Source organism: Thermobia domestica, chromosome 5 (genome assembly GCF_964235325.1).
Source record: "Thermobia domestica chromosome 5, izTheDome1.hap1.1, whole genome shotgun sequence".
NCBI classification, from domain to species: Eukaryota; Metazoa; Arthropoda; class Insecta; order Zygentoma; family Lepismatidae; genus Thermobia; species Thermobia domestica.
Genome location: NC_137458.1, coordinates 317,921,048 through 317,939,319, shown reverse-complemented (window position 1 = coordinate 317,939,319; position 18,272 = coordinate 317,921,048). Strand labels below are relative to the sequence as shown.

The 18,272-nt window shown below is 36.0% G+C and overlaps 1 protein-coding gene across 1 annotated transcript in view; it reads left to right on the top strand.

Moving 5' to 3' along the window:
- The window catches only part of LOC145686803 (SET domain-containing protein SmydA-8-like), a 45,322-nt gene that overhangs the window by 8,988 nt on the left and 18,062 nt on the right, over positions 1-18,272 (top strand). Inside the window, exon 2 of the mRNA XM_081760472.1 lies at positions 10,591-10,769. Coding sequence (XP_081616598.1) covers positions 10,626-10,769 — 144 coding nt within the window. The 5' untranslated portion in view covers positions 10,591-10,625. The remainder of the gene's footprint in view (positions 1-10,590; positions 10,770-18,272) is intronic.

Genomic DNA, 18,272 nt, shown 5'->3' with positions numbered 1-18,272 from the left:
TCCGGAAAATTTTCCGTTCTTAACAAATATCAGTGATTAAGTAACAATTCGTCAGTATTCATAAAATTGGTTGAATTCATATATAGAAACGTTAAAAAGTGAAAGATCGTTGAAAGAATCTGAAAATTTTCATCACTGCTATGTATAGATGATGTAAGAACTAGTGGAACAATTTTCCATGAATCGAAAAATTGTTTGTCCTCTACAATGAAAATTTTCCGGAAAATTTTCCGATTGATAAAAACATACTCCACTTATTCCTACATCGTTGTCTAGTTAAGATGTGAGGTGGAAATTTTTCTTCTATATTTTTCCGGAAAATTTTCCGTTCTTAACAAATATCAGTGATTAAGTAACAATTCGTCAGTATTCATATAATTGATTGAATTCATATATAGAAATGTTAAAAAGGGAAAGGTCGTTTAAAGAATCTGAAAATTGTCATGGCTTAGACAATTTTCAGTACGATGTAGGAACTAGTGGAACAATTTTTCATTAATCGAAAAGTTGTCTGTCCTGTACAGTGATGAAAATTTTCCGATTCATAAAAATATATTCCACTTATTCCTACATCGTTGTTTAGTTGAGATGTGAGTTGGGAAATTTTCTTCTATATTTTTCCGGAAAATTTTCCGTTCTTAACAAATATCAGTAATTAAGTAACAATTCGTCAGTATTCACAAAATTGATTGAATTCATATATAGAAATGTTAAAAAGGGAAAGATCGTTTAAAGAATGTGAAAATTTTCATGGCTTAGACAATTTTCAGTACGATGTAGGAACTAGTGGAACAATTTTTCATTAATCGAAAAGTTGTCTGTCCTGTACAGTGATGAAAATTTTCCGATTCATAAAAATATATTCCACTTATTCCTACATCGTTGCTTAGTTGAAATGTGAGTTGGGAAATTTTCTTCTATATTTTTCCGGAAATTTTTCCGTTCTTAACAAATATCAATGATCAAGTAACAATTCGTCAGTATTCATAAAATTGATTGAATTCATATATAGAAATGTTAAAAAGTGAAATATCGTTTAAAGAATCTGAAAATGTTCATGGCTTAGATAATTTTCAGTACTACGTAGGAACTAGTGGAACAATTTTCCATGAATCGAAAAATTGTCTGTCCTGTACAGTGATTAAAATTTTCCGATTCGTAAAAGAATAGTTCACTTATTCCTACATCGTTGTTTAACCGTGATGTGAGGTGAAAAATTTTCTTCTATAGAGAGAGAGAAACACTGTGTAAAATTTTATTTCCCAGCTTGAAATACAAAATTTTCTGGTTCCCGAAAGCTAATTGGAAAATTATAATTTGTTGCTGACTAACTTTCCTCTACTGAAATTCAATTTTGTAGCTCTATGTGCAGTTAAATATAGTGGAAAATTTTCCACCTAACATCACTATACATAATATCCAAAATTGTCAGACCTATGAAAAGTGTTTTCCAATTGTTTCTACATCGTGATGAAAATTTTCCGATCTATGAAAACTTTCCGACTCCTAAAAAATTCTTCAATTTTTCCATATAAGGCAGAAAATATTTCGATTCATGAAAAATTGTTTAACTTGTTCCTACATAATACTGAAAATTGTCTGAGCCATGAAAATTTTCAGATTCTTTAAACGATCTTTCAGTTTTTAACATTTCTATACATGAACTCAATCAATTTCATGATTGCTGAGGAATTGTTACTTGATTACTGATATTTTTTTAAGAACGGAAAATTTTCCGGAAAAATACAGCGGAAAATTTTCCGGAAAATTTTCCCAAATGGAAAATTTTCCGCGGAAAATTTTCCGCCTCACATCACTACGTATAAGCAGGTCGTTTTCTTATCACGTAATAACGAATTAGAATAATTGATCGATATTATACAAATATCTCATATGTGTTTCCAAAAAATAACCTCGAAAAATGCAAATACTTGCAACGTAATTCTGGTACTTTCAATCTTATAACAATGAAGCACTATTTGATTATTACTTGGAAGTTTCAAATGAGAAAAATGATAACGTTCCAATAAATTCTTTCGAAATCTATATATTATAATCAATCAATCATGTCACAAAAAACATATATATACGAACAAAATATGTGGATATAGATGTAAAATAGTAATTACAAAAACCAGCTTACCAAATACCAGGTGACTTCCAACATACCACATTCGAATTGTGATAAGACTTCCAAATATGTTTTGTTCAATAACCTTATAACGAGAATACAATCGTATCGCACTAAATTTTGTAACAATATTCGTATGTAATACACAATAAGAGTAATTTCTCCTGTACACAGTATACAACTTGTTCACTTAATACAATTCATATTTCTTGAATATACCGGTTTGATGACCAGTCTAAAAGTGAAGCTGACCATTTCCTCTCGATACAGTTCGCAATCTAGTTCTTAATATCGCCACACTTGGCGCTACTAGTCTAACAGCAATATATGAAGGCTGGTTTTTTTTTTTCAATTCCTCCACTTATTATACTTTAACTTTTTTTAAAAAAAAGTTTTAGAGTGCTTTCGTTAAACCAAAATGAAAATGAAATCTTTAAGTTTTACATCCCACAGTTATGCCGGTTAGGCTAAAGGAGACGGTGATGATGAGAAGTGAATGAAATGATGGGATGAAGAAAGTGGGAAGGAACGTGAGAACCCCTAGAAAACTCATGCACACGGTGTTTGTGCACTACAAAGTTTACTTGGCGCAATCTGGGATCGAACCAGAAACCCCATGTACAGGCGGTGAACGCACTACCACTGAGTCACCATGACCTTACGAAAACAGCCTTTCACATTTTTCGTAATCGAACCCTTGAAATTTTCCTGATTTCCCACTCTGCTTTATAATTTTGCTAATATTGAAGTATTCAGCTAAATTGAAAATTACAAATCACGCCATAACTTGAAACTAAACAATAAGTTACATTTTACAGCACTATTGTTTTCAATATAGAAAATATACAGGGCCTGATTAAGACCATTGGGGGCCCTGGAGCGGGAAAATGCAAAGGATGCTCCATCAAAAACTTTTAATGATGGACTCTCTCTCAACATGTTCAAAAGGGTCCATGAATCATATAGGAGTGACTCATGTCATGTTTTTTTTAAACTTTTATGGTAAAAATGTTTTTAGTAATTTTTAAATTTTTTGGGGTCTCCCTAGGTCATGGAGACCTAGAGTAAAAAATAAAAACTCAACTGATTTTTTCTGTTTTTAAGAAAAACAAGAAAATATTTATATCTTTAGAGAAAAATCACAGAAACAATCACTAAATTGCAAGTAAGTAGTTTTTTAAGCGATGTATTTTAAAACGTGTGTTAAGGGCATCATAAGGGCCTTTGTGCAGATGCAAGTTTAAGTTAGTTATCTTTCCGTTGCATCAAAAAAAAATGCTTAAAGAAAATAAATAAAATGCATAACGACTGTGTAGTTCAGTGCAAATTAAGTTCTTTGTGAGTCAATGGTCTTGGTTTGTGCAAAGTAAGTGCAACATACTATACATTTATTTTGAGTTGTGCTTACTGCCAGTATCAGAATTTTGTGGGTCCTCTTTTATAAGACGTTTATATCTATGAGTGAATTTTATAGACTACGTGCTATTTGTCCCTCACATCTGATTTCATCCTCCAGTCAAAAATATATATATACAGGGCCGGCTTTAAGCCGATTGGACCGATTGCTCCCAATCGGGCCCCGCGCTAGTGCTGTCTACTCTACTGTCCAGTCTCCAGTCTAATCTACTCTTCAGTGAAGTTTCAACAGCATATTAAGCCCTAGAGCAAACAAGTATGTTGTGGTCCCTATTACTAAATTTTGCTCGTAATACATGCCATTCTGCTCGCGGGTCCCCCAATACTTGTGAGCCCTCAACCAAGTAACTATGGTACCGTTAATATGGCTCTGGTACTCTCGGTTGTCAAGTACACACAACAACATATTGCAATACAGGTACAGCCATGAACTTCACAAGGGAGGGCTGGCCTATCCCTAACAAATAAATGAATAGTTTATATTAAGTTTCCGAGTATAAGTAAATATTTTCTGAATTTAATGCCGCAGTAGTTTCTTTATTTTTTTACGTTTACAACTTCTGTTGTAAAAAATGATATTAAGTCCAGGGAGTATTCTGCCCACCCCAACACCCCTAACACTCTCCCAAATTTCCTTACACACACCCCTGGGCGTAAAAATATTGTCTTCTTTGACTTTGTGTAAAAATGTGTATCATTATTGTGGGTGCACACCCTCTTTTATTTTGAACACTCCACAAAGTAAAACTTCCTGGCATCTTTACTGATTATGTCATGTGATACTACCGTGAAAACCGAGATGTTATCAAATAAATCAGCCTCAGTGCGACTTCCATGCATATTCTTTCCTTATTATAGGTATATTAAAAATACAAAACCAGAGGACAAACTTTGCCTTCTCCTGCGAAAATACCCGTAGATTTTTTTTTTTAAAATGAAGTCAGGAAAACGGAATATATACTAGTGCGTACTGAATAGGTGGCTGCCTTGAAGGTTTGTCTTCTAACTCAAATAGTCAAATGGAAAATATGTCATCCATCTTTCAGGTAATATGAAATAGTCGGGTAATATGGAATACAAATGCTATATAGAAAAGAAATGAGTTTTCTGTTGAACATACAATTAATACAGTGACAATATATGAAAATTCTGAATGCCAAGCCATAACTGAATGTGATTACTTGCAAAAGTCATAAATATAATACTCTCCTTCAGGATCGGCACAGTCATTGTATGCTCACATTAAACATGATGAAGGCTGGACCCAAGCTTACCCCTTGTATCATCAGAAAATTTGCTGTAATAAAAAATACATTAGCATTGTTGTCATCATAAATGTATATTTAATTGCCCAATACCGATAGATATTTTTGTAATCGGAATACCATACGGAATACGGAATACCATGCTTTTCTTGCGGGTATTCCATATTGCTCTCCACGCCACCTTGGAAACGAAAGAGCTGTTAAACGCATTCGAAGGCATATAGGATAATGGCGCTTATCAAACTACTACTCTGTATATCCAACGTCATAGTAAATAAAGAATTTTTGTTCTATTACATTTCAATAGGAAAATACAGGTTGTAAACCACTTACCTGTTAAAAGTTTTCATGAATAAGAAATCAGATTTTCACGTCTACCAACACAACGAATGTCACAATCACATGAAGACTGACTGTAGAGCATCATGGGACGTGAGGTAGTAGTTTCTTTCCTCTCCGGTTGGAAGCAACACATCACAGGCGAGATAATGAGGTATTCCATATTATCTGACTATTCCATAATACCCGAACTTCTTCTACTAGTGCGTACTGAATAGGTAGCTGCTTATGAAGGTTTTTTTTTCTAACCTGAATAATCCAATGGAAAATATGTCATCCATCTTATATCAGTTCCTTAAGGTTTGTGATCGTCTCATCACCATTTTATTTTATCTGTAGTCGATAACGATTTTAAGCTGATTATACCTTTCATAAGTAGCTACCTACGATGTTCTCACTAACGTACAGAGGTTTAGGTTTTCCTGACTAGAAATCTTTTCAAAAACATACAGATATTAAGAAATCTTTCAACTAACAAACTCATATCAATCTGCATTTCATTATCTCTTAGAACTATAAACTTATGAAAACATAGACTTCACCATTGTATTTCGTGTAAAATTCTAGCCCAACTTGATATACTATATGAACCCCTTCCTATTAAAAAAAAAAAAAAAAAAGTCAAGCGAGATACAAGATAGGCAACTTCAAGGTAGCGACCATGATAAGCATATCCTCAAATAGATGTCTACTTCCTCCCGGTTTCGGTTAATGTGTTTTTGTTTTTATCCCTTTACCCGTTTTACAAATAAAATGAAATTTTCAAACTTGAAACACATTACAATGGCTTATTTTGGTCAATCAGGTTTTTGGCCACTACGGCCGTCTTTATAGATGAAGTTCTTTAAATTTTGCTTACATCCATTTCTTGATATTCCACACTTCTCTGCCAAGTTTGGTGAAGAAACTAGATTTACTTATAAGAGAGATTTACTTATGAGAGGAAAACTATGAAATATTGGTATGAAAAATTGCGAGGCACAAGGGTGAAATATGTATTTTAAAATTCATTCACTGTCTGCATTTCCATTTGAGTTATTTCTCTGAAAAATTAGCTGCTATAAGCAATGAACAGAGGGAACTTTTTCACCAGAACATTTTGCAGATGGTAAAACGTTATAAAGGGAAACGGATATAACCACTAGACCAGCAGGGAGTTTTATACCTATATCTATCTATCTATCTATCTATCTATCTATCTATCTATCTATCTATCTATCTATCTATCTATATATATATATATATATATATATATATATATATATATATATATATATATATATATATATATATGGATGAAATTATTGGAGATTATCAGTGCGGATTTAGACGAAATCGATCAACTATCAACCAAATATTTACCATTCGCCAAATACTCGAAAAAAAAGTGGGAATACAATACCCCGGTACATCAACTATTTATTGATTTTAGAAAGGCGTACGACTCGGTTAGGAGAGAAACATTATACAACGTTCTTACAGAACTTGGAATACCGAGAAAGCTAATTAGATTAACTAAGATATGTTCAAATGAATCCCAAAGTAAAGTCCGGGTAGGAAAATTTTTGTCCACGAGCTTTCACGTCGAAAATGGCCTGAAACAAGGAGATGCGTTGTCGCCATTATTATTTAACATTGCTCTTGAATACGCTATAAGGAAAATCAAAGATAGCAACCAGGGCCTAGAGTTGAACGGTATTTACCAGGTTATGGCATATGTTGATTATGTAAATTTAATAGGAGATGATAGGAGAACAATAGAAAGAAATGCAGAGATCTTATTAAACGCTTGCAGGGACATGGGTATAGAAGTAAATGCAGAGAAAACTAAATACATGGGAATGCGTCGGGACCGGAATTCAGCAAATTATGGATGCGTTAAAATATTAAATAATACTTTTGATAAAGTGGATAGTTTCAAATACCTAGGATCAATATTAACAGAGGAAAATCGTATACACGAAGAAATTAAATGTCGACTGAAAGCAGGGAATTCGTGTTACTATTCGGTTCAAAATCTCTTGTCGTCGTGAATTCTGTCGAGGAATTTGAAGCTTAAAATACACAAAACGATAATCATGCCTGTTGTTCTGTGGGGTTGCGAAACATGGTCGCTTACTCTGAGGGAAGAACATAGACTGAAAGTATTTGAGAACAAGATCCTGAGATGAATATTCGGACCCAAGAGGAACGGGAATGGGGAATGGCGGAAACTTCATAACGAGGAACTACATAATTTATACGGTTTACCCAACATTGTTAGGGTCGTCAAGTCTAGGAGGCTTAGATGGGCAGGTCATGCAGCTAGAATGGAAGAAAGTAGAAACGCTTTCAAAGTCTTGACTGGAAGACCAATCGGAAAACGACCATTAGGAAGACCTAGGCGCAGATTGGAGGACAATATTAAGATGGATCTCGCAGAGATTGGAATACAAAGTAGAAACTGGATGCAGTTAGCTAAGGATAGAAGTCAGTGGAGAGCTTTTGTGAACGCGGCATTGAACCTCCGGGTTCCCTAGGCCATAGAGTTAGTTAGTTAGGGCGCAAAATTTCAGGTCGCCAGGTCGTTATTGGCGACTAGAAATTTAAGCTGGCGACCAGTGTTCAGTAAAAATGGTTTCTGTCTAAACTCACAGGGCTGCGCGGTTTCTGTTTCGCATGAAAATAATTGTCACTGAGGACAAATCCTTGAATTTGGTGTGGATGAAATAAAACTGCTTTTTAAGTACTTGCAACCAGATTTATACATTGAAAAAGTGGACCTTGTCTTAGCAGAATGGGCAGAATATAAACTTTTGTTTTCTTCATTGAATCACATACTGAAAAAAATTTACAATGAAAACTTCACTACGAGATTCCCAAGTTTGCTTCCTTTTTGTCACATTTTGTGCAGTTTTACCTCTAAGTATTGCTTCATATGAGACAGGCTTCAGCAGTCTTAACAGAGTTAAGACTACTACAGAAATTCACTGAAGACTGACACACTGGATGATTTGCTGATAATTTCCATCAATTGCCCTTTCATTTAAGGACTTTGATTCGAAAACCATAATCGTCAACTAATACTTGAGTGCAGAGAGAGTGTTACACAAACGTGTAGTCTTAAGTTAAGATATTTTTTTAATATGTGTATGAATTGTCCAATTCAAAATTGATTACACTGACACTATTTGTCTGGTTTTGAAAGGTTATGCCCTAACGTAATCTTTTTCTTTGTCAAACCAAAAGCCGTGGGCGGGGGGGGGGGGGGGAAATAGAGGACTTATCATAATTTGTACGTGAGAGATATTGGCGACTGTCATTTTTGGATTGGCGAGTGCGTCTGACTTTGAAATTTTGCGCCCTGATATATATATATATATATATATATATATATATATATATATATATATATATATATATATATATATATATATATATCAGGGCGCAAAATTTATAGGTTTATAGCCACCCGGCTCAAACATAGGGATGCGCACGAGACAAGATTTGAGACTGTCTCGTCTTGAAAATGTGCTATAAAAGTGATGTCTCGACTCAAAAAATGTATATTTCGCAATTGGAAGAGCCGGGTCTCGACTCGAAATTTGTCAGGAAAATCCTGTCTCGACTCGTCTCGTGCGCATCCCTACTCAAACAGTATAATGAGGAAAACATGTAAACACAAGAAAACTAATTATATATTAATACATTATTAATGAGACTAGATATGTATTGGATGACGTATATTGCACAGAGATTTGCACAATTTTATCATGCTTTACTATGGTAACACTAAAACTTTTGACAGTGATAAGAAATGATGTTATTTTAAGTAGAGATGTGAAGTAATGGAGTTTGTCCAGATGATTGTACAGTTGCAAGAGAAGAATGGGAGATTGGGCATTTCGTCAGATCAGTCAGTGTCAGAGGAGAAATTACTGCCCAGAAAAGTTTTAAATCTGCATTTTAAGACTTTCCAGCATACTTGTTCCGAGTGAGACTCCGAGACTTCTTTTTATTATCGGGGAGGGGGGCAGTGCGTGCATGTGAGTGGGCCCCTAGAAAGTACCTTCTTAGTGGGCCTCTTGGGTTGCAGTACGACGCTGGTCATATCTGTTCACGAAGTTTAGAATTCCTATGTTTTTCTCTTCTGCGGGCAGTTCATTAAGTCAGGTGGTCACTGTATTTAATCAATAAACACAATAAACACAATAAACACAATGTCATACTGATGGAGACGCTTATGTTATCGAATTGTGACTGGTAATGAGATCTGGATGTCTGACATTATCCCAGACAGCAAGCACCAATCACTTGAGTGGCATTATCTCTCATTAAAAAAAGGAGAAAGTTCAGACTCTCTCAACACGAAAAGTCATGGGAACCGTCTTTTGAGATCGTAAAGGTATTCTTTTGAAGGATTTTATGCAAAAGGCACGACGGTCAATGTAAGTCGTTATTGTGAAACTCTAAGAAAACTACGGCGAGCTATCCAAAACAGGTGTTGGAGAATGCAGTGCCCACTGGCGGCAAAAGAGTATAACATGGGGATTGTGAAGCTCGTAACCAGACACGACAAATATTTCAATGTTGGAGATGATTATATAAAGAAGTGAAGGAAACCAGATATATATATAGCAGAAACTTTTTTTTTCGTTAAATACCCTGATTTTCATTTTGTAGAATTAAACAATCTTTATTTTCTGGATGACTTTAATACATTGGAAAGATGCGGAATACGTGCTGCCATCTGTTTTTTGATTAGAACATCTTTAAAGTCACCTTAAGAATTACTTTTGTTCATTGAGATTTAAATCAGTGAAAGGTGAAGTTGTGGAATACCGTAACTTAAAAGCAATAAGTTGTTTCTGCGATTATCAGGGCCATTAAACAACAAGAATAGGTAGCTGCTCGTCTTTCAACTAAAATGTCAGAGCACTTTTAAATGTGTTGAATGACTTCTGGTCTTCGATTGTTTTATGTAATTCATTGTAGTTTTTTGGTCCTGAAATAGACAAAGATTTCTCTCTTTTGTGTCAATCTCTCTCTCTCTCTTTATGTATGTATGTATGTATTTTGCTAATATGTGTTGCATACGAGATATAAGTAACCTAAAACAATAATTTATATAAGAGATCAAGTCCCTGGAAACTCTTAAATTTAGACGGAATAAAATTACGTTTTAAGCAGGGGAAATATGGGGGACGCCGTCGGCATTGTTACAGAAAATATCTATGGCGTCCCCCCTTTAAAATATATAATAGGCACAAATAGACACGCGGGACGGCGAGACGTTATGCATCCCCCTACCACGTCAGATCCATTTTTACCTTTCATTTTAAGTAAATTTTCAGATCTCTTTAATAAATTTCTTTCTTAGCTAACTCAATTCTTCTTATATTTATTTTAATTGATATGGCATTAACCAAATTATGAAATGGCTGCTTGATTTTCCTTTAGGAGTTGTTAAGATGTGGCAGTGAATATCCAGGAACATGTCCCAAGAAGTTGGTTCGTGCAGTGTGTGCAGTGCTCCTGCCCAACTGAAGTGCAGCGCTTGCAAACAAGTTTTCTACTGTAACAAGGACCATCAAAAGAAAGACTGGAAGACGCATAAAAACAGCTGCAGGCCCTTCAAAGTTAGAACTTATCCTCATTAGAACTTATCCTTAACTAACTTATTTTATATGTCATGACATAAGGAAAGTAATAACTTCTTCTCGATGAATGTTACACAAGTTACTTACCATTATTATGTTTAAATTTTGGCGAAAAGGTATTTAAGAAAATCCACTAGAACAGGCAAGTAGCAGATTGTACATATGCTCAATATCCGTCTGGGGTGTGACTCACGTTAATTCTTGGTGTAGCCGAGAGCAATCTTCTCACCATGCCCCATACTTGCTCGGTAATGCTTAGGCCCAGAGATCTAGCATGCCAGAGGAGAATACATATACTGTATAAAGCATGATATGTAGAGACTGCACGGGCCGGGCTTGGGCGGGCCGACACTGATTTCTCTTTAGGTCGGGCCGGGCTGGGAGCGATTAATTGCAATTCTTTAATAATTATTGACTTTCGTTAAACGATAATTAGAATCAAGGCAAACGTTGAAGAAGTGTGTCCGTGAAAAAAGTTACAAAATGAAACTTTTAAAATTTATCAGGCCCGGGCTGGACTTGGGCCAAGAATTTTAAAAAACTTATCGGGCCGGGCCGGGCTCGGGCCGAAAATCTCCAAAATTTTTCGGGCCTGGGCTGGGCCGAATCTAGGTACATTCGGGCTGGATTGGGCTCCGGCCGAAAAATGTGGCTCGTGCAGGTCTCCAACGGTATGGCCCCTACGGAATGAGAACACACATTATCCTGGTGGAATATGGGGTTCCGCAAAGTTTCTAGGTACAGTCCGAGGATAGGACTAACAACTAGCTACCCATAGTTCCTTGAATAAGACCAGAGGAGAGCGGGATTGTACATTATTACCATATACCACAATGCTAAGTATGAAATGGGCATGGCATATGCGAGCACATGCTTCATTTTTTCGCACACTTACATTCCTCACACACACAATCGTCATTATGTGCAAGGTGAAAACGATTTTATTCTTACATATCATCGTTCTAGATTGATTTTGTCACTGCAGTTTCCCCCGACATCACTGCAACGTTCTTGGCGGTGAGTAGAAGTGATGGGTTACAAACCGAAAGCAAAGCTTGATTTCTCGTTCTAACAAACCATCGATTGGGTAGTATTTGTGCACTAAAATGAGGAACCACAGTGGCTCTTAGTCTCGGACTGGGTGGTATAGGGGCCCGGCAGGAGCCTCACAAGGTATACAAAGTTTCATTTTATTTTTTTAAAATTTTATTTTTATTCTGCTTATGGTAATGACGCTATTTCCAGCTTCATTTACGAGTGATAATGGGCCCCCAGGATGGGGACCTGTTTTGTTTCTTTTTGGTGTTGCAATAACATGTCAAATGACTAATAGAGGGCCCCAATAGGACTTTATAAAAGTCAGTCTCATTTCAGCATTCATGGGGCTCCAATATGTATTTAGACAATATAATGCTGGGGCCCCATTCTTCATATTGTTGAAATATATTTTTACTAGGCCACAAACAAAGAGCCTCAAACAGGCATTTATAATACTGTTAGTTTCATTCCAATAATGGGACCCCAAGACTACATTCAATGCTGGGGGCCACCGAACTCTGGGAACAGAACAAACTACAACGAGTAACTATGCTCCAACACAGCAGACGTGAATTATCTTACTTTCCTTGTTGTTCAATATCCATTACTTATTTATTTATTTACAGAGGGCCCCAGCAGGGATCCCTGCCCTCCTGCCCTGGCCAGTTCGGGCCTGGTGGCTCTGATTACACTGCCGGTCGCCGTCCTTACTAGACAGACCTCTCGAATAATTCTCCGTTCAGACGCTACCTCCCTCATTGCGGCAACATTAGGAGAATGTATCTACTGTGAGAACTCTCTACGTCACATCGTATTACACCGACAGACCACTGACATATTACGATTTACACGAGTAGCAATTCTGCGAGACGACCGTCTTTTTGCAGCCCATGTTTGAAGTCACTTACTCGCACAATATACGTTTGCTGATTTTGTTCTGGTATTGAAGACGAAACCATGATCCACACACAACGGATTCGCATACACACATACAGTATTTGTGTTGTCAGACAATCTTCAACTACTAACAGCATGGCCTGTACATACACTACGATCAGCCTGGTTTCTAAGGTTCTCAGTCAGATCTTCAAACTAAAAGCAGTACATCATTTTTAGACACGCATTATGTAGTGTGAATTTTGTTCGAATCGAGTATGTTTGCGGTGTTTGGTCAGTTTGTGGTAGAAAGTGTGGCAGATAAAGTTGATTGTTTATTTAACAATGATGGCTTTCAACAATGAAACTAACAACAATATGTGGAATCGACACGTACCATTCCCTAGGTATTTCAATCTTAAATGGGTGTGCAGAGTTTGGTCAGTTTTTGGTAGAAAGTACAGCAGATAAAGTTGATTATTTACTTAACAAATGGTGGCCTCTAACAATGAAACTAACAACAATATGTGAAATCGGCACGTACCATTCCCTAGATTTTGTAACGTCCATTAACCAGATTGTATCCGTTTTTGCTTAATTTTTGAATTATTCATTTTATTTTTGATTGTTTTAATTTTATTAATTGTATATGTTAACATTGGTGACGGTGGCGCCATCTACCGTTTTAGACACAAACTGTTTGGACGTTAAAAATAACCTTAAGTATATTTTCAACAGTGAGCGAGCGGGAAAATCAAGCGTGTATTTGGACCCCCTATTATAGCATCTAAACATGTCTTTCTGGTATGCGAGGCAATAAGGTAAACATTTCTCTTATTTTGTTGTGACTAAAGGAAAGACCAGTGTGCCGGTATTTGTGCTAGTGGTGTAGTCAATACTGTTCTTCCATCTTACTTCAACGCTTCACGTGTCTGTATTATCCAACACGATAACGTACACTCTTTTATTTATTTATTTATTAGTTTTAATTTTTAGTCCGAAGTGTTTGAGAACATCAGCTCCATATCAGTGTTGAGAATGACAAATAAGCGTGAAATAATACATCGCAGCACGCGTTATTCCAAACAGTGGAAGTACTCTTCCCTAACACTTCCTACCTCAAACCAAAAGGACACGGCACTAGTTCTAAACGTCACAAGACCTAAAAATCATTTCGCGGCACAAATCGTATACAGCACTAGTCCTAAACTGCACAAGACCTAAAAATCATTTCACGGCACAAGTGCTAAACAGCACTAGTCCTAAACAGCACAAGACCTAAAAATCATTTCACGGCCCAAGTTCTAAACGGCACTCGACCTAAAAATCCCTTGCGGCGCTACCATCTCGTCCGTGCCAAGAATACTGTCAATCTGTTAGTCAAAGTTTTAGATATACTGTTTCATATTACAGAACCAGATTCTAGCTTAGTTCTTACAAGTAATTTGTATAAATACATATTCTATCGTTCTGAAATAATAAATAAATAAGTAAATAAAGCCTATTGTTCTTTCTTGCTGTTTGCATCATAGGATTTGTGTGGCAGGTACATAGCCAGAGGGGGTCCGGACCCGCTCCCCTTCGAGACCAGAAATGAAAAAATTAAGGAAGGATGAAACAAAATGAAATGAGAAAAAGAAGGATCAGCGTTAAAAATTAAAAAAAAAAAAAAAAACTACAGGAAGCTTTTGATTACTTTTTCTTATGAGATTTGTATTGCAATACATGGTGGCGAGATGAGCAAAATATCCTGGAAGAACCAGGGAATTTGAAATTTCTAGAAAAGTTACTTAATTTCCAGAATTTCTGCTACTAGTCAGGCAGCAGAAAGCATAGTGCCGTTGTATAACAGCGTGGACATTTTTTATCATAATTTTTCGTCATCGCATCCTTGCAATATCAAACATGTTATTTCAAATACAATTTTCTACTGCAACTTTAACCTGCCATTTGGAACAGACAATAGTTGACGGAATAATAAAAACAAAAATTTATGTGGAAAGAAAGTTGTGTCAACATTTGATTCAACAGAGAAAGGAACGCAGATATTGTAAAATATTTTACAAGACATTATTAAGTATGTACTTTTTATAATAGTGAATATGTACTTTTATAATAGTTGATATCATAATGAAAGGAAAATTGTTATAGGTTTCAGAAAGGTAACAAACTGAAAATATACTACTACTACTACTACTACTACTACTACTACTACTACTACTACTACTACTACTACTACTAATAATAATAATAATAATAATAATAATAATAATAATAATAATAATAACAATAACAATAATATATGTATTTATGTATGTGTGTTACATGTATATATTTATTGTCTTATTAAAGCTTTCGTAAATTGGAAATGCACTTTTGGTTTACTTTTAATATGAAAAAGCCTGCTCCCCTGGAAAAGCTTGCAGGCTACATCCTTAAATGACTATGTATTGCTTTCTTTAGACGTATTACATTAGTAATTTAACGTTTTTTTGTTGATTTTTCTTGCTTATACACAGAGTTGGCGTGGGTCAATGAAAACTTGACCCACGACCCACTGACCCACCACCCACCGTGACCCACGACCCACTGACCCACCACCCACAATGACCCACTCTGACCCACGACCCACCATGACCCACGACCCACCGTGATCCACTCTGACCCACCACCCACGGTGACCCACCACCCACCGTGACCCACTGTGACCCACCACGCACCGTGACCCACCACTCTCATCCACTTTGCCTACTCTGACTCACCAAAATCCATCGTCATCCACTCTGAACACGATCCACGGCCTCTTCTGAACTGACTAAAGAGTAATTAATAAAACAAGACTGTGAAATTATCACTAATCGGAGTTTGAATTTCTAGTCAATAGCTCAAGCACCACTCTGTTACAATAACGGTGGATCTGACCTTTACGATATAAAATGGTAAAGTGTTTGTCAGTGAGGAAATTGAAACAGTTCGAGGTGGGGGGAAATTAGTATGTGCCTAAAATATACTTGTATTCAGAGAGTATTCTTTCAAGTGTTAATTTCTGAACGCATTCCACAAGAAACTTATATTCGCAGGAAAATACCCCTGTACAATATGGAAATGGTTATGGTTTCTCAGTTCACAGTATTTTTCTCACAAAAGATTTGAAAAATCAGTTGTTCATAGGGTATAAGGGTGCTCGGGTACCCTATGTGAGAGCATCTCCATAAAATATGCTCATAATTGTAATTTGTGTAATCACTAAAACACCACGTTAAATTTAAGTTACAAATATGCATAATTGCAATTATTATGAATATTTATTCAAAAGTAGTATACCTAAAGCAAAGAAGAGACTTACTACAAAATAGGTACAAAGTTGAATAACACAAATAAACCATTAGTAATACAAGTATACATTTTCTATAACACGTAATTTTTCACCTTAAAACAAATCTGAAATCAGATTTATTTCCTGTTGGTAACTTTTTGCCGATAAATTATCCACAGTGGAATGATGTCCATCCTTCAGCCAAGAAATAACTAACTCGTCTACTTTGAGCTTGTCTAGCGGTGGGCCATTAACATTGATGAGCAACAAGTTAGACAATGTTTGAGCACTTAATCTATTTCTAATATCAGTCATCTGTAAATTCATAAGGGGAAATTCCCGTTCGCACTCCGTCGTGGAAAATGATAATACTTCTACTCGATTTCTGCAACTTCTCATCGACAATCTACTTGTTAGACTTAAGTCTGAAACGATTTTTCTTGGTCAGTTTTGAAATACTCAGCAAGAAGTATCATCTCTCTATCACCATACAACATCTTTTCCATATCGACCATGTCAGTTGGCAATGTCGTCCCATGTAGAACAGAAACTTCATCTACCAGACCTTTGATAGGGAATCTTGTGAATAAATTATCAATTAAAGCCTGACAAACTGATGATTTCTTATTTGTTTATAAATTTAATTTTTGTAATTACACATGAATTTTGATATCATTACCAAGTTCCCTCCCCCGTCTAAAAAGCGAAAGGGAACGAGGTTTCTGAAAAGTATTCATAGGTGAATGGGAATTTCCCTCCTTCTTCAACTTCAATTACCACACTGTTGTTTGCCATGTGCGAAATTACGATGAATTTCAATTAAATTATCATAATATAATTATTTCCTTGTTGAATTATCAATACTTTTCAGTGGAAAAAAGGATGGAATTTCAAAGTTCCAAATCAAAGTAAGTAGACCAACGTAAAGAAAAAAAAGGGTAAAATTTTCCATACAATTATGCGTACAATCCAAACTTCAAATTTCCGTGTAATTAAGCTTACAGTACAAATTTTATGCCTATTTTTCTCACAACTTTATGGGTTGATTGCCCTGTGCTGTGAGCGCTCCATATAATAAACATAAGCTTCAGCAATTATTATAGCAGAAAGCAATGGATATATGAAGCCAAGCACTGTATTTTTTGTTTCTGATTTTTTTTTCTGAAACAACATTGATCGTTTCCGATCCTTTATACAAACCAACTCACTAGCAATTTTCCATATATAAAAAGTCCCCCCCCCACATAAAGGAGAATTTTAAAAAATGCTAGGACACATTCTGTTTATTTTCAATAAAGAGTTAATACACTGAATTTCAGCTCCGTAAGTTTAACGGCTTGCGAGATACTCATTTTTTTCCGCAAAAATTCGGATCCTCACTATCTCCTTAGGATATTATGCATTATAATAAAAGCAATATAACATCCCAATTTGGATTAAGGCCTAACTATATACCAAAAGTAATTTCATTTGACTTTGCAATTTGGCCGTGATGATCAGGCACACATAGTCACATTCAATTTTTTATATAATAATCTATATATTAGAGTGATTCAAAAATGTATTTTTTCCAGTAGTTAGCTCCTCTAAAAACTTACAGGTCTCGAAAGCCAAGTAGTAGTAGAAGTCCTATTGCTATTATTACAATTAAAAATATCAATATCCAAAAGTCCTGAAGTTCTTTTTTCACTTGGTTAGATATACGCATCTCAGGTAAGTAGACAGAAACAAGTGGAAAAGGAAGGGAAATGAAGGTCTTGAAAGTAAAACGGAGACAAATTTACCAGTCTTCAGAAGATACTGTCTACAATGCAGTGAGCAGAGAGTGTCGGTAGAACATACTGAGTCGGTGGTTCGCAGTGGGTCACGGTGGGTGGTGGGTCGCAGTGGGTCATGGTGGGTGGTGGGTCACAGTGGGTCACGGTGGGTGGTGGGTCACAGTGGGTCATGGTGGGTGGTGGGTCACAGTGGGTCACATGCTGTTGACCCACGACCCACTCAGAAAACTTGACCCACTTGACCCACTGACTCACCGACCCACTCTATCTCTGTTATACATATCAACTCCATCAAAGCACACCGCGAAATATAGTAACTGTTTGCGTTCTTATGTATATAGTCGGTATTTAATGTTCACTTGTAAAGTATCTACTGGACTTTTGCCCAAATTAAACAAACTTTGGTGGGCTTTTGTTCTACCTTTAGAAAGTTAGTGGGCTTTAGTCCTATTCAATAAAATACACTCCACAGAG